At 40.2% G+C, this 16,928-nt stretch overlaps 2 protein-coding genes across 3 annotated transcripts in view; both read left to right on the top strand.

Moving 5' to 3' along the window:
- Positions 1 to 259: 259 nt before the first annotated feature.
- Positions 260 to 3,515, top strand: LOC131498633 (uncharacterized). Its single transcript, XM_058706053.1, has 2 exons — positions 260 to 520; positions 2,233 to 3,515. The coding sequence occupies exon 2, from the start codon at positions 2,349 to 2,351 to the stop codon at positions 3,006 to 3,008; it is 660 nt and encodes a 219-aa protein (XP_058562036.1). The 5' UTR covers positions 260 to 520; positions 2,233 to 2,348; the 3' UTR covers positions 3,009 to 3,515.
- Positions 3,516 to 14,416: 10,901 nt separating this feature from the next.
- Positions 14,417 to 16,928, top strand: part of SPAG16 (sperm associated antigen 16) — a 1,005,541-nt gene continuing 1,003,029 nt past the window's right edge. Inside the window, exon 1 of one of the 2 annotated variants that reach the window (XM_058706052.1) lies at positions 14,417 to 14,654. In XM_058706052.1, coding sequence (XP_058562035.1) covers positions 14,528 to 14,654 — 127 coding nt within the window. In that variant the 5' untranslated portion in view covers positions 14,417 to 14,527. The remainder of the gene's footprint in view (positions 14,655 to 16,928) is intronic. The other variant, XM_058706047.1, reaches the window with a different exon arrangement.

The following is a 16,928-nucleotide window of genomic DNA, read 5'->3' as shown; positions in this document are numbered from 1 at the left end:
AGACGGGGGGGGATAGGACTAGCCGCTCACAGGACCCCGGTCCTGGTAGAGCTCAAGCCAGGAAAGAGTCCGGTAAGGATCAAACAATACCCCATGTCTCAGGAGGCCCGGAAGGGGATCCAGCCACACATCCGGAGACTACAAAGCCTAGGGGTACTAGTTCCTTGCCAGTCTCCCTAGAACACCCCACTACTGCTGGTCAAAAAGCCTCACACAAATGGCTACCGACCGGTACAAGACCTCCGGGAAGTAAATAAGAGGGTCACGGACATACACCCAACTGTTCCCAACCCATATACTCTCTTGAGCTCCTTGGCACCCTCCAGGGTCTGGTATACTGTACTAGATTTAAAGGACGCCTTCTTCAGTCTGCCGCTGGCACCCCAGAGCCAACCCTTGTTCGCCTTCGAGTGGCATGATCCGGAGGAGGGCTACAGTGAGCAACTCACCTGGACACGGCTACCTCAGGGATTCAAAAATTCACCCACCATCTTCGACGAGGCACTACACGAGGACCTGGGTGAGTACAGAAGGGAGCACCCTGGCCTCACCCTCCTACAGTACATAGATGACATCCTGATTGCTGCCGACACGGCCAAAGACTGTGAGCGAGGGACCCAGGACCTGCTGGCTACCCTGGGGGCCTGAAGGTACCGGGCATCTGCGAAGAAGGCTCAGATATGCAGGGAGAGGGTAAGTTACCTGGAATATATCCTGGAGGGCACGGACAGCGGCGGTTATCAGATGCCAGAAAAGAAACTGTCCTAAAGAAACTGTCCTCTCCCACCTCCCGAAGAGAAGTAAGGGAATTCTTAGGATCAACCGGCTACTGCCGCCTCTGGGTTCCAGGTTTTGCTGAGATCGCCAGGCCCCTATATGAAGCCACCAAAGTGGGAAAACATTTAAATGGGCTGAAAAAGAAGAAACTGCCTTTAATCAGTTAAAAAAGGCCCTCCTAAGTGCCCCAGCCCTGGGCCTACCAGACATTATGAAGCCCTTCCACCTCTTTGTAGACAAACATAAGGGAATAGCACAAGGGGTTCTAACTCAAGCCTTAGGCCCCTGGAACCGCCCAGTGGCTTCTGACCCTAGGACAGGAGATCTGGATCACGACCCCACACGCCATTGAAGGGGTCCTGAAACAGCCTTCTGATAGATGGATGAGCAACACACGTATGACTCACTACCAGAGCCTCCTACTCAACCCTCCACGAGTGCGGTTCCACCCCAGTGCAGCCCTCAATCCTGCAACCCTGCTGCCCGACCTGACCTGGGTGCTCCACTACATGACTGTGCGGGAATCCTGGAACAAGTACATGGATTCCGGATGGACCTGACCAACCGGCCCCTCCCCGATGCCGAGGCTACTTGGTTCACTGATGGCAGCAGCTTTGTGCGAGATGGACACAGGTATGCGGGTGCAGCGGTGGTCACCGAAACGGACACCGTATTGGTGGAGGCTCTACCCTCCGGAACGTCAGCCCAGCGAGCAGAGCTCATAGCCCTCACCAAGGCGCTGATGTTGGGAGCTGGAAAACGGCTTAACATCTACATAGCCGTTATGCGTTTGCCACAGCTCATATTCATGGGGCAATTTATCAGGAGAGGGGGTTACTGACGGCAGAAGGATGGACTATAAAAAATAAGCAGGAGATACTTAACCTGCTTACGGCCTTATGGCTTCCTGCCAAGCTAGCCATTATCCACTGCCAAGGGCACCAAAAAGCTGATAACCCAGTAGCTAGAGGTAATCGAAAGGCTGACCAGGCAGCCAAGGCAGTAGCCCTTACTCCACTCCCCACCATGACCATACAACTACCGGACCCGGGAGACCCAGTTTTACCAGACCAGCCCAAATACTTCCAGGAGGAGTTACAGTGGATCAAGAAACTCCCCATGGCCCAGGAGATAAAGGGATGGTGGTATACACCTAACAAGAAGCTCGTGCTGCCAGACCGGCTTGGAGTCTCAACATTAGAGCACATGCATCGGTCTACTCACATGGGGGCCCGAAAATTAAAAGACTTAATCCGACATGCCGGAATCAAGATTCACCAACAGGACACCAAAATAGAGCAAGTTGTATCTGCCTGCAAGACCTGCCAACTCACAACGCAAGAGCCACATCAAATAAAAAAGGAACCAGGCTCAGAGGCACCAGACCTGGAGCCCAATGGGAAGTCGACTTCACTGAAGTCAAACCAGGAAAGTATGGTTATAAATATCTTTTAGTATTTACAGACACCTTCTCTGGCTGGGTGGAGGCATACCCAACCAAGCATGAAACGGCTCAGACGGTGGCTAAGAAGCTACTAGAAGACATTTTACCCAGGTATGGTTTTCCTGCCATGGTAGGATCAGACAATGGACCAGCTTTTATCTCGCAGGTAACACAGGCAGTAGCCAAGGCGGTGGGGGCAAACTGCAAATTGCATTGTGCTTATAGGCCCCAGAGCTCAGGACAGGTAGAAAGAATGAATAGAACCCTAAAAGAGACCCTTACCAAATTAACCATGAAGACCAGCGGGGACTGGGTGACTCTCCTACCGTACGCCCTTTACCGAGTTAGAAACACTCCTTACACTCTGGGTTTTACTCCCTACGAGATCATGTTTAGCAGGCCACCCCCTATTATTCCCAACCTTCTTGCTGAGTTTAAAGATCAAGAACTTTTTCTTTCCTTGAGAGGGCTCCAGAGGGCGCACGAGGACATTTGGCCGCACCTCCGTGCCATCTACGAGGCTGGTCCGACCCTGACACCTCATCAGTACAGGCCGGGAGACTGGGTCTACGTCAAGAGGCACCACCGAGAGACCCTTGAGCTGCGCTGGAAGGGATCCTACATCGTGGTGCTGACAACCCCCACCGCTCTCCAAGTTGATGGCATCACGACCTGGGTCCATCACACCCACGTTCAGCCAGTGGACCCCTCCTCGATCCGGAAGGACTTAATGGGGCGTCATGAAGGACGTGATGGGCCGTCAATCGGGACCAACACAACCCGCTAAGCTCAAGCTACAGCGCATTTGACCCACCTAATATTGGTAACTCTGTTAACTCTGCTTGTCATTGCTCATGCTGCCGGGAGTCCCCACGCCCCCCAAAACATCACCTGGCAGATCATAGACACCAGCTCAGGGACAATACTTACTCAGACCTCCCAGAGCCACCCCAGGGACACTTGGTTCCCAGAACTTTGCGTAAACCTCCAAACTCTGTTCCCCTTGTCACCATAAATGCAGCCGGTCCCATGATTGGGTCTGTAAGCTACATGACAAGGGGGGAATGAAAGGGTGGGCCTACGCTGGCCAACTCCATCTTGTTCTGTGTCCTTCACCTTGACCACGCCTCCTCCCCTTGAGTAACCTCCCGCTCACCTGCCTAACAGGACTCCAACCCTTCCCCAGCCAATCGGCTGAGGCCACAGCCATTACCTCACCAACTGCCCCTAGACCCCAATAAAACCTTTGTCCTTTTGAAACTCGCTCTCTCTCCCCGGTATCTCACTGCTGCGTCGATGCAGGTAGGGGATTGAGCTCGAGCTAGCTCAAATAAAGGCTCTTTTGCTTTTGCATCGGACTCAGCTCCCTAATGGTCTTTGGGGATCACAAATTCTGGGCATAACAAAATATAATTTCATAAAATATAAAATATTTTCTTATGTGAAATAATCATTTAATCTCTGTAAAATGTACGTAGTAAATAATTTACCATACTTTTATGTATCTTGGGACTATTTCATGATATAAAAATATAAAATCTTATTGAAGGACATAAAACAAAATTGAACAAATGGAAAAGCCCACTATGTCCTTGGACAGGAAGATATTATTAGGAAGTCAGTCCTTCTAAAATTAATATGTATATTCAATGCAGTTCTTGTTAAAACTACAAGGTGGCTTTTTTGGGAAGGAGGAGACATGTATAAAATAATATTAATGACTGTTGCCCAAAATTAGCTACGAGAAAAAGTATAGGAAAGGGGTCTTGATGTTCCAGATATCTGAACATTGTATCTGAAGAAAAAAAAAAAAACAAAACAACACACTAAACAGAAATCAGTATGGTATTGGTAAAGAAACAAACTAGTTACAAGAATAGAATAAATATTTCGTAAATAAATATCAGTATAAATGAGAATTTAGTATATAAAATGACGATATACTCAATGGGAAGGGAGAAATTATTTTAAAAAGTTCTGGTATTATTGGCTATCTACTGGGTAGGAATCTATTTTATCTCTTACACAAAAATATAAACTACAGATGAATTAAAGACAAAAATGGAAATTAAAAAATAAGAATGTTGAGAATTTTTAGTATTAGGAGAGTGTTTGTAATACCTAAGATTTGGCACGATATTCTTTTTTTTTTTTTTAAGTTTATTTATTTTGAAGGAGAGAGAGAGTGCAAGCAGGGTAGGGGCAGAGAGAAAGAGAGGCAGAGAGAGAATCCCAAGCAGGTTTCGTGCTGTCAGCAAGGAGCTTGACACGGGGCTCCATTCACAAACCATGAGTTTATGACATGAGCTGAAATCAAGTCAGATGCTCAACTGACTGAACCATCCAGGCACCCTGACTAGATATTCTTAATTGTGACTGTAAACCTAGAAGACCTAAAAGAAAATATAACCATAATTAATTAAAGGAAAATTGATTCAAAATATATTTTAAAGTCATAACAAGATGATAAATGTGGACAAATACTTATAATAGAATTTATAGATTAATACCTAATATCAATAATATACAAATGGCTCTCACAGGTTGACAAAAAATATAGAAAAGAGGAAAATGATAAAAGACATTTTGTAATATCACAAGTTGAAATAACAAACAAACAAACAAACAAACACTATGGTTCCCAGGGAATGAAAATTAATGGTTGAGAGTGTTTTGGGCGGTGGTTACCTCAATGGTCTTCACAGTCATAAAACCATATAGAAAGGGATTTTCAGAAATATTTTCTAGATGACTTTCTGCTCTCAGAAGCCAAAATTGTGAATGATCTTATTGAAAAAATATATTTTTTCATGACAGAAGATTTCTCAGGAAATAAAGTATTTACTTCCTCCTAAATTCAAGAATACAGTCCAGTAGCCACTGGACACTTTGCTATGTTTACTGAAAATTTTTGTTCATCTAGTAATAATTCCCATCTGTGAACAATGGTCCCTACTCAATGTTCTCTTGCTGCTAAGTTCAGCTGTGTGAATATTATATATTCTATTTGTTTTAATATTTCAAATGTTTCTATGTAAAAAAAAATATTCCAAGCCACTGACTGTTTACAGTGTATAAATATGAAAAAAATGGTAATGAATGGGTAGATTTACATAAGTAAGCTTTCTCTGGATATTGGAGTTATTAAAGAATTAAAAAATAATATTCTGTAAATGCAACAGAAAAGTTAGCGAATATTGGCAGGATGTCAGTTTCCATAGATTTCTGCTTAAATTAGGGAAAAGTAAAGCTTTCATAACTGTCAGCTTAGTTGTTCTCCTCACTTAGATTCCCTTTCTCCTGCTTTATTTTGTCATCAACAACTGTTGTTATTCACATCCTTCTGATATTTTTGTAAAACAGATTGTTTTTCTCCTGCAGATTTTACTAAATCTTTAGAAGCTCCTCCTGTGTCCAATTAATTTATAAAATTATTGATAAGAAAAATAAAATATGTAAGTGCTCAAAATCACTGTGTATCTGTGTGAGGTTCGAGGAAGGTATTCCTGGAACCTAGGTCAATTTCCTAACACACAAAAAAATCTAGATTAAAAAAAATAGATCTGTTGAATGCTAATATTTCTGTTGCATAGAATAAATATTACATTTTTGTGTTTTCTCTTAAGCTTAGTGCTGTGCCTGGCACAAAATAGTTCTCTAATGTAAGTATGTTCAATGAGTAAAATGCAATTAATCAGTTAGAATTTGTGATCTTTCACTGTATATTTACAGCATGCCAGGCATTGTGCTAAATGCTTTATACTTATTAATCTTCTCTAAATTCTTATAATAATTGTATGAAATAAATATTCTTGTTTGCAATGATAGTTGCAATATTTACCAAAACAGCAATAAATGACAGAACGAGGGGGAAAAAAAGTAGGGTTTAAAGCAAGTATAAATATTGAACTGAAGAATTCATGTACCATAATATATACAACATTTTTTCATTACAATAATTAAAACCTGACTCTTTTAGAATTGACATATGTATCCTGGATTTTTGTATATTACCTACCACTTGATCTGTTGCTCTCATTTTGCTGGAATCTGTGATTTGCTTGCCTCTATGCTTTGTCTCTGAACACTCAGTTTATACTCAGACATGTAACTTTGATAAATCCTTTGAGACATAACTCTCTATCCCAACATTCCCAGAAACTGATCATTCTGAATACAATGTGCTAACTGGCTTATCCACTGCCAGCCCTACTCTCCCACTGGAGGAACAACAACAACAAAAGTGTTACCTTTAAAAGAAGAAAAAATTCAAACTCTGTTTCCCTCCTTCCCCAAAGAATTGAGTATTGCACATATATGTCTAAGGAAAGCTTTTGTTTTCTTCCCATTTTTTACCATACTTTTCATTTCCTTTTTCTTTCCTTTCCTTTCCTTTCCTTTCCTTTCCTTTCCTTTCCTTCTTTTCCTTTCCTTTCCCTTCCTTTCCTCTGCACAATTTCTTGCTCCTTCCAATCACTGCCATTGTTGCTGCCTTTAACTTTGCCACTTCTTTTCATCTTCTTTTTTCAGTCTGTATATGAGAAAGTGCCTGACCAGTAGACAAGACAGAAGAGGGTGCCCTGGACTTGTAAAATCGCTCACTTAGTTTTCAATCATGTGTGAGAGGAAACTATTTCCTCCATCTGTGTGTCTAAATGCATATAGGTATATCAGACGCTTTAAGAAAAAAAAAGCCATAGCAATACAGTATATCTTTAAATAGTATGAAAATAAAAAAGATTCTCTATAGAGTCAATGTATCAGCTGGGTCTTGTTGAATGGCAAGTGGCAGAAAGAGGAACAGAAACTTGCGTAAGCACAAACTATTTATTGTTTCAAATAAGAGAAAGGCCAAAGGGTGAGTTTTGTTTAGGGCATTGCTAGAATCAAGATTCAAGTAATTTTTTTTAAAATAAACTTTAAGAATAGTTTTAGGTTTACCAGGAAGTTGTGAATATAGAAAGTCCCCATATACCATACCTAGTTTTCTCTGTTATTACCATCCTACATGAATATGTACAATTACCAAGTATAATGAACCAATATTTATACATTATTGTTAGCTGAATTCCATACTTTATTCAGATGTCTTTAGTATTTACCTAAGGTCCATTTTTTTGTTGTTGTTCCAGGATCCTACATTACAGTTAATCATCATGCCTGTGATGCTTTTACACATTTTCCTTGCTTTTGATGGTATTGACTGTTTTAGGGAGTACTGGTAAGGTATTATGTAGAATGTCCTTCATTTGAAATTTGTCTTATGTTTTTCTCATAATTAGTCTGGGGTCCTGGGTTTTGAGGTAGTATTTACCAGGTTTCTCCACTGTAAACTTACTCTTTCCACCCTCCCACCTTTCCATATTATATTCTTTGGAAGAAAGTCACGATGTGCAGTACCCACTTAAAGGGTGGGGAATTGTGGTCCACTCCTATAATATGGCATATCTACATATATTATTTGGAATTCTTCTTGACAGGACATGTGTCCATTCTCCTCTGTTTATTTATGTATGTAATCATTTATTTATATCAAATAGACTCATAATATTTATTTTATACTTTGGGTTATACTTTAATACTACTTTATTAATTTTGTGCTCAAATTGTTCTAGCTTTGCATATTTTAGGGAACTCTTTCAATTGGCTTATGCATCTCTTTAATATACCTCATTATTGTAACTTTTTAGTGATGGGGGATACTTTTTTATTTTCTGGCACTGTAAGATTCTCCAGGCTCATCATGTACATTCAGCTCAGCCCTAGCTTTGGCCATTTCTCCAATGGCCATCCGTCTTATTTGAAAATGGTATTAGAAGCCAAGGTATTATGCTAGGTGTTCTCAAGGCAATAGGGGTATTGTTGCTTCTAGGTCCTCAGCAGACAGAACAAGGAAATGTAAGTGTGTATACTAGAGGTTCAAGTGATTTTATCTGGACTTGGGTTTTCTGTCTTTTTCAACCAGGTCTACATACCGACTCGATTCCTGGACAGAAGTTTTCTTCATACTTGCAAGGTAGCTATGGCAACTCTGGAACTTAAGGCCCAAAGAACAGAGTAAGAGTCTCTTTATTAGAATTCCCCCCAAATTCCCACCATGTCTCATTGGCTCCTTTTAGGCTGCATGCCAGTTCAGGAACTGATCACTGTAACCAAGTGGAATGAACTATTTTTTTAAACTATTTTTTAATGTTTATTTATTTCGGAGACAGAGAGAGACAGAGCATGAGCTGGGAAGGGGTAGAGAGAGAGAGAGGGAGACACAGAATCCGAAGCAGGCTCCGGGCTCCAAGCTGTTAGCACAGAACCCGACGCAGGGCTGGAACCCATGAGGTGTGAGGTTATGACCAGAGCTGAAGTTGGATGCTCAACCAACTGAGCCACCCAGGCACCCCAGAATGAACTATTTTTATCAGTTTAAGCTAGTCATGTGATCCTCAGAGTCAGAGGATTGATTCTGTTTGACCTTATATGAACCATGAGTACAGGAGACATGGATTTTCAAATGGTTGATGGTATAAAAAGGGAAAATACAGCTGTATGGTTGAAAAATAATTTCACCACAGTCAATTGCCACTACTTCTATGAATTCCAAAATTCTAAAACTGGCTACTGCTTAAAGTTTTGAAAGAAAATAAGATACTTTTATAGGAAGATGTATCAGTAAATGACTTGGGCTCTATTGGAAGGAAATTAGCACTGATAACTTGTGAATATTGAATAGTACTTCACTATATTTTTGCATATGAATCTTTTCTGCTTTGAAACTACAAATGGGGAGAATATATCCATTGTCAAATTTCTTTCTGGTTTGCTTTTAAAAATAATTTCACTTTTACAAAAATGGAGCATTGAGGCTGGGGTCAAATAAAATCTGTTGTCCTTTGTAGTTGTTGCTTCATATTGACTGTCTCCATTGGTTTTCTTTATTCACCTCTTTCAGAAACATATTCAAGAGGAAACTACAGAGCTTGCCACTCATTCATCAAAATATTCAGCTACTTTTTTTTTTCCACTTTAATGAAGCTTGTAAAACATTTTTTAAAAAGGAAAGACAATAGAATAGAAGGACTGCATGATAGCAGGACTATAGGATAGCATTATAACTGAAACCACTACTATGATCTGAAGTTTTTGTTTTTCTTAGTAGGGCTTCTACAACCCTTTTATTTTATTTTTTTTATTTTAAATATAATTTATTGTCAAATTGGCTTACATACAACACCCAATGCTCATCCCAGCAAGTGCCCTCCTCAATGCCCATCACCAATTTTCCTCTCTCCCCCACCCCTCTATCCACCCTTAGTTTGTTCTCTGTATTTAAGAGTCTCTTGTGGGTTGCCTCCCTCTCTCTCTGTTTGTAACTATTACACCCCTTTTAAGTTAAACCAGTAACTAACAGAACAAGAATTCCAATGTAAATATATTATTTTAAAAGTCATCCCTTGCAAAGACATACTCGTTTTAAGATATTAGCAGTCACCACAAAAGTTTGCATCTTTTTTATCTGAAGGCAATTTTTGGTTCTGTCTATATTTGTTTGTGTTTTTTTTTTAATGTTTTTATTTATTTTTGAGACAGAGAGAGACAGAGCATGAGCAGGGGACGGGCAGAGAGAGAGGGAGACACAGAATCTGAAGCAGGCTCCAGGCTCTGAGTTGTTGGCACAGAGCCTGACGCAGGGCTCGAACTCACGAGCTGTCAGATCATGACCTGAACTGAAGTCGGACGCGCAGCCGACTGAGCCACCCAGGTGTCCCATGTCTATATTTGTTAAGATTATTTTTGCTTTTATTTTATTGCTCTAACAAATTACACAATTATTGTAGAGATCCAAAGGTTAATAACATAAAATATTAAAGATGCCTCTAAGTTGAACTTTTAAATGTACTGTAGTTTAAGTCACAGTGAAATGTGTTCAAATTATAGTTGAATCAAAAGTATCTTAGGTGATTTCTAAATTTAAAATCCATGGAATTGACATAAGCAAATCGGGAACTCTGAAGCAAAACTTTGGTTATTTGGAATTTTTAAAGAATTAGACTTCTAGGTTAAAAAATAACTTGTTTTTGTTTTTTAGGAGCACCTCAGTGGCTCAGTCAGTTAAGCATCCAACTTCCACTCAGGTCATGATCTCAAAGTCTGTGAGTTTGAGCCCCGTGCTGACAGCTCAGAGCCTGAAGCTTGCTTTGTGTGTCTCCCTCTCTCTGTTCCTTCCCCACTTGCACTCTGTCCCCCCCCCCTCAAAAATAAATATTAAAAATTTTTTAAATAAAAAAATAATAATTTGTTTTATGAGGAGTTTGGTAATTATACTTCTTTGAATTACAGGACTTTAAAAAAAAAGCTTTGTGACAAGTATTTTTCCCAGTTCTCCTCTACCTGAAGTAGTGGATATTGGTCGTAATTTATTTTCTTCTGACTCTATTAAGATCTTCCTCTTTTTGAGGGCTGCGTGTTTCTAAAAACATTTAGGGGCACCTGGGTAGCTCAGTTGTGGAGTGTCCGACTTCGGCTCAGGTCATGATCTCACAGTTCGTGGGTTTGAGCCCGGCATTGGGCTCTGTGATGACAGCTCAGGGCCTGGAGCCTGCTTCGGATTCTTTGTCTCCCAATCTCTCTCTGCCCCTCCCCGATTCGCGCTCTGTCTCTGCATCTCTCAAAATAATAAATAAACATTAAAAAGAGTAAAAACATTTCAGTTTTTTCTTAAAAATGTTCCTATATTTGTAAATGTCTTAGAAATATAACATCCAATGTGGGATCAGCATATCACTCAATATTTCAAGTCAATTTTATTAACAACTATTTATTGAAAATATTTGATGTACTAGACATGGTGATAAGTGCTTTTTATATATTCCATTTCATTTACTATTTTCTAACATTTTTATTTAAATTTCAGTTAGTTCACATACAATGTAATATTAGTTTTGGGTGTACAAAATAGTGATTCAACGATTCTATATATTACTCAGTGCTTATCATGATAAGTGTACTCCTTAACTCCCATCATCTATTTAACCCATCTCCTCACCCATCTCCCTTCTGGTAACCATCAGTTTATTCTCTATAGTTAAGAATCTGTGTCTTGGTTTGACTCTTTATTTTTTTCCATTTGCTTGTTTGTTTTGTTTCTTAAACTCCACATATGAGTAAGATCATATGATTATTGTCTTCCTCTGACTGACTTATTTTGTCTAGCATAATACTCTCTAGCTCCATCCATGTTGTTGCGAATGGCAAGATTTCATTCTTTTTTATGGCTGAGTAATATTCCATTGTATATATATATACCACATCTTCTTTATCCATTCATTAGTCAATGGATGCTTGGGCTGTTTCCATAATTTGGCTCTTATAAATAATGCTGCTATAAACATTATGGTACAAGTATCCCTTTGAATTGGTATTTTGGTATTCTTGGGGTAAATACCTAGTAGTGCAATTGCTGGATCATAGGGTAGTTCTGTTGTTAGATTTTTTGAGAAACTTTAACTTTTTTGAATAAATCGGGATAGAAAACCCAGAAATGAACCCACAACTATATGGTCAACTAATCTTCCACCATGCAGGAAAGAATATCCAATGGGAAAAAGAGTGTCTCTGTAACAAATGGTATTGGGAAAACTGGACAGCAACATGCAAAAGAATGAGACTGGACCACTGTCTTATACTAAACACAAAAATAAATTCAAAGTGGATTAAAAACCTAAATGTGAGACCAAAACCATAAAAAATCCTAGAGGAGAATACAGGTAGTAATTTCTCTGACATCAGCCATAGCAACTTCTTTCTAGATATGTCTCTTGAGGCAAGGAAACAAAAATAAAAATAAACTATTGGGGCATCATCAAAATAAAAGCTTCTGCACAGCAAAGGAAACAATCAACAAAACTAAAAGGCAGTGTAAGGAATGGGAGAAGATATTTGCAAATAACATATCTGATAATAGGTTAGTATCCAATATCTATAAAGAACTTATCAAACTCAATATCCAAAAAACAAATCCAGTTAAGAAACGGGGAGAAGACATGAATAGACATTTTCCCAAAGAAGACATTTCATTCACTGTATTTTGGTAATATAGATATTAAAATTTCTCTTTTAGATTAGAGGAAACTAAGGCTCAAAGAGCTTAAATTAATTAAGATCATACAGAAGAGCTAGAATTCAAACCTATGTGTAGAACATGACATACTACATCTAAAATCTAAGAAAGAGAACAGCTGATGTAACAGACAAAAAAAAAAAAAGATCAATGTAAACATTAATTATTCAGAGATACCCTCCTTCATGGCTTTCTCATGCTCCATCATGCTTTGCTGGGAGTGCAAAGCCCTGACCACTCCTTACCTGGGCCATTTCTCAGACATGTGTTTACAGAAAACAAACTTGAGGGATAAGGTAATGCCTCCCTTTGGAACAAACAGCAGACTTTCTATAAAAGGAGTGGATCCCCCAATTTCAGAGTTCCTCTCCTTTATTTTCATTTTCAGCCTCTTAGTAATTGTTCCTTGAATTTAATAAGCACTGAGGATGTGCTTGATGGGAAACATCAAGGACAAAGAGTAAGTTTTTTTTACATGTTTATTTATTCATTTATTGAGAGAACAAGGGGCAGAGAGAAGGAGAGAGAATATCACAGAGCCTGATGTGGGGCTCAATCTCACGAACTGTGAGATCATGGCATGAACCAAAATCAAGAGTTAGTTGCTTAACTGACTGGGCCACCCAGGCGCCCCCAAAGAGTAAGTTTTTAAAAGAATAGGTATGAGAAACAAAGGAGTATTATTTCTAATTGTGAGTTTTGATTATTCTGAAAACAAAACAAAACTAAGCAATTAACTTCAGTAGAAATAACAACTATTTCTTAGTGTCTACTTTTGTCTGGTAAGTTCTTAATTCTTTATGTTTTACCCCTTGCAACAATGCTTTGTTGTAGGTAGGTAATATTATTATGGTCATTTTACAAATGAGGAAACTGAGGCCTGGATTAAGTGGCTTGCCCAAGGTTTCAGAGCTGATAAGTGGTGGAGCCAGGATCTGAATGCAGCCTCTCATTCCAACACCCAGGCTCTCAATCACCTCATTAGGAAGCTTACTACTATTGCTTTTTTGTTTGTTTGTTTGTTTTGTTTTGGTAGTAAATGGGAGCTTTTATAATGAATTGCTGTTTGGCATTCAGTTTTCATCAAAAAAACATAGACTGAAAAAGAATCTGTAAAGAAAAAGGCTCAGTACGTGCTTCTGATATATACACAATACAACCTGAGGAAGATTCTGTCATTGCAAAAGGAGTGCACATGATTGGACAAATATCATTTATAACACATTACGTTAGGACTATTTGTACCTCATAGTTCTTATGAAAGTGGCTTTCTCTTGGCAAGGGTCAACGCTACAAATGTTCTTCCAAGTCCCAGTGTATGAAACCTAAGTCAAAACAGATATTCAGATAAACGTTTTAAAGGAACCCAAGAAGGAAATTGACTAAGGTGACTATCCTATTTTTTTTTTTTTATTTTTTACTTTTTATTATTGAGAGACAGAGACCTCTGTCTGAGACCTCTGCATGAGAGGGGCGGGGGCGGGGGGTGGGGTGGGTGGAGACACAATCCAAAGCACGCTCCAGGCTCCCAGCTATCAGCACAGAGCCCCACGCGGGGCTCGAACCCACAAACTGAGATCATGACCTGAGATGAAGTTGGACGCTTAACCGACTGAGCCACCCAGGCGCCCCTGTCCTAGTTTTTTGTTGCTCAGCGTCTGAGGCTGGTAGTTCCCCTGAGTTAACCTCTCAATTATGCTTTCTACAAAAATTTTTTTTTCCCTCTTGGCACTGAGGTTCTTCCTCTTTTCCAGGAGTTTTCCCTGTGGATAATGGGGGCTCTCCACACATCTAAAATTAGGTAGCTGATGATGGGCATGCAAGAACCGGGAGAAAGACAACTTAGGGAAGCCAACCAAGTGAGAAAGAAATGCTAGGGTTAAAATGAAAACCAAACCAAAGCAAACCCCAAGCTGGCTCGGCAACAAAATGTATATAATCCAAGCCGACTGTTTCTTGCGTTTTATCTCATCCACTCCAGGAGCTGCGTCCTAGGGTAACTAGGCAACGACGTTGCCATGGTAACCAGTGAAGCTCAGAGGGCCCTAAAGCTTTGGGCTGCAGCAACCCTTAGGTGCGCGGAACTGGCTGGGTGGAAGCCGTGAGGGTGTCAGAGTCTCGCGAGAGCTGCGTGCGGTCTCGGGCAGGCGTCTTCGCAGTTGCTCTTAGGGAGGCAGCAGGCCGTTCCGCCTCAGATGGCTGCTAAGCAAGGACTGCCCACCTTGGCCCTGCGGGTCCTGGAAGAAGCGTTGGGCATGGGCTTGACGGCTGCTCGGGACACTGCGGAGGCGGTGGCCGCCGAGGGCGCCTACTACCTGGAGCGTATCCTTAAGTGTAGGCGCGGCCTCCAGGCGCTGCCCTTGGTAACGGGTTGGGGACGAGGGCGCGGGCTTCCCACTGGGGGGCGCCCTCTGAGGCTTGTGGCTACCAAGCCGGCCGAGATGCCATTTGGACCTCATGGTGGCGTCTCCCGCACCGTGTTCCCCTGATAGCTACCCGCTAAATTTTTCCCCTTTTCGGAGTGTTAGGCTGCCGCATTCCTGTTGGAAGAACCTTCAGGAATCTGGTTCTTAGTCACCACTTTGCAAACTTTGGATGGAAGTTTTATGTTAAGGTGGTACAACAGATTGATTCAACCCCCCTTTCGCTTAGTGATTTTCCTAAATAAGCCCTAAACCTGCGGAATACCGTGGGAACCAATTCACTCGGGAAAGTTAGGAGACCGGGAAAGACTTCGGCCTTTGCGTTTTAAGGAGCTGAAGCTCAGAATATTCAACCTGTGATTCTGTAGATGGTTCAGTTGACCAATGCTTAAACGATTTGTTGTGGTAGCGTCAACTTCCTTGGTAGTTGCAATTTTGGCTACTTAATAATAATTGTTACTTTTTTTTTTTTTTTAAAGCAACTAAATGATGACCCGGTGAGCTGAAAAGGCTCAGAGGTGTTAGGAAGAAACCAGACAGTGATAAGCAATTATCAGTGGAAATACCAGAAAAATGGACTAGCCATATGTGAATAATTAGGTTCACTATTTCTTTTTTTTTTTTTTTAATTTTTTTTTTCAACGTTTTTTATTTATTTTTGGGACAGAGAGAGACAGAGCATGAACGGGGGAGGGGCAGAGAGAGAGGGAGACACAGAATCGGAAACAGGCTCCAGGCTCCGAGCCATCAGCCCAGAGCCTGACGCGGGGCTCGAACTCACGGACCGCGAGATCGTAGGTTCACTATTTCTTGGTAAGGCCTTTGAGCTCACCTCCGCTGGGCATGTAGAGTAATTGTACTGGAGAGATAAGGAGAGTTCATGAGAAAAAGGTGTCTACTTTTTTAAGGCAGGTAGGAGAGAGACGGTTATCTGTTTTATTCTTAAAGATATCAAGGAAACTCCAAAATCTGCTTTATTATTTCTTTGTCCAACTTTGAATCCCCCGGCTTTAATTCAAGACTTCAGAGATTCGGCAATGATTGGTTTTGTGGGCTTTGGCAAACTGGTTCACCTGTCCTACTCAGGCTCTGTACACACCGGTGCTTCAGGGAGCTTTGAAGAACTTAGTTGAAAAGATCAAAGAGAATATGTGGTATTTTCTTCAATGCAAACATGATCTTTATAGGAATATAAGCTTCAATAGTTCAAAATAAATTTAAAGGAAATATGTAGGTGCCTTAGTGTCTTAAATGAGGCATTGTACTCTTTTCAGAGCTCTAAATAGCTACTTTCCCCAGTAAAATTCCTTTTTAAATTCGAAAATGAGCCAACAATTCTTACAGAACTTAACTGCATCAAGTATAAAGTTTTTCAGTGTCCCTGGTAGTGAATGAACCAGCATCTTATTTTTGTTTACATTAAGATGATTTCTGTAACGCATGGTTTGTTAACATGAGGCAATCACAATGGGTTAACTTTTTTGCAGATATCCCTGTGGAATAAATGGACTCCCATATAATACAGCTTTTCGGTTTACTTAATTTTCCAGGCGATCACTGTAACCCAGTATAGCAGTTTGCAAAAAAAAAAAAAAAAAAACCTGGCTGACAAAGATTTCTCCAAATAATCACATTTGTAAATATAAGCAACTCTAACTTTTTAGGATTTTATTATCCAGTTTATGAATTATCTTGCCTTTTTGCTTTTCTTCCATCTCCCTTTAGTTGACTACTGTTTTGGATTTCAACCAAAGGGTAGTCCAGGGATAGCAGAACTACACAGATAGCTAGTTTTCCTACATTCATTGTTTAGGTGGGAAGTTCAGTCATAAGTGAGGCTTTAACTCTTAGTTAAAATGAAGTTTGAGGATTACTTTTGAATGCCAATTATCCTTGTATCCCTGGGCTCTCTTAACATGCATAATTAAGAGTTGACTGTATAATGTTATTTGACATTGTTTCTTAAGGCAATTATGATAGTTGCTGAAGTGAGACTTTCTTGGGTTTAAAGTCTTTAGCTTTCAGGTAATTTAATTGAGCTATTGCAGTGGGTAAATAAAAGTTATAATATGCACAAATGAATCAGAAATCTGATGTTCTCTACTTTGCACATATACTTAATCACTTCTGCATTTGGTCTTGGGCTTCGCTTATTTATGACTGAACAGATGCT

This window comes from Neofelis nebulosa, chromosome 2 (genome assembly GCF_028018385.1).
Source record: "Neofelis nebulosa isolate mNeoNeb1 chromosome 2, mNeoNeb1.pri, whole genome shotgun sequence".
In the NCBI taxonomy this organism is placed as follows: Eukaryota; Metazoa; Chordata; class Mammalia; order Carnivora; family Felidae; genus Neofelis; species Neofelis nebulosa.
The sequence above is the reverse complement of the archived record's forward strand: the minus strand, read 5'-3'. Positions and strand labels throughout refer to the sequence as shown.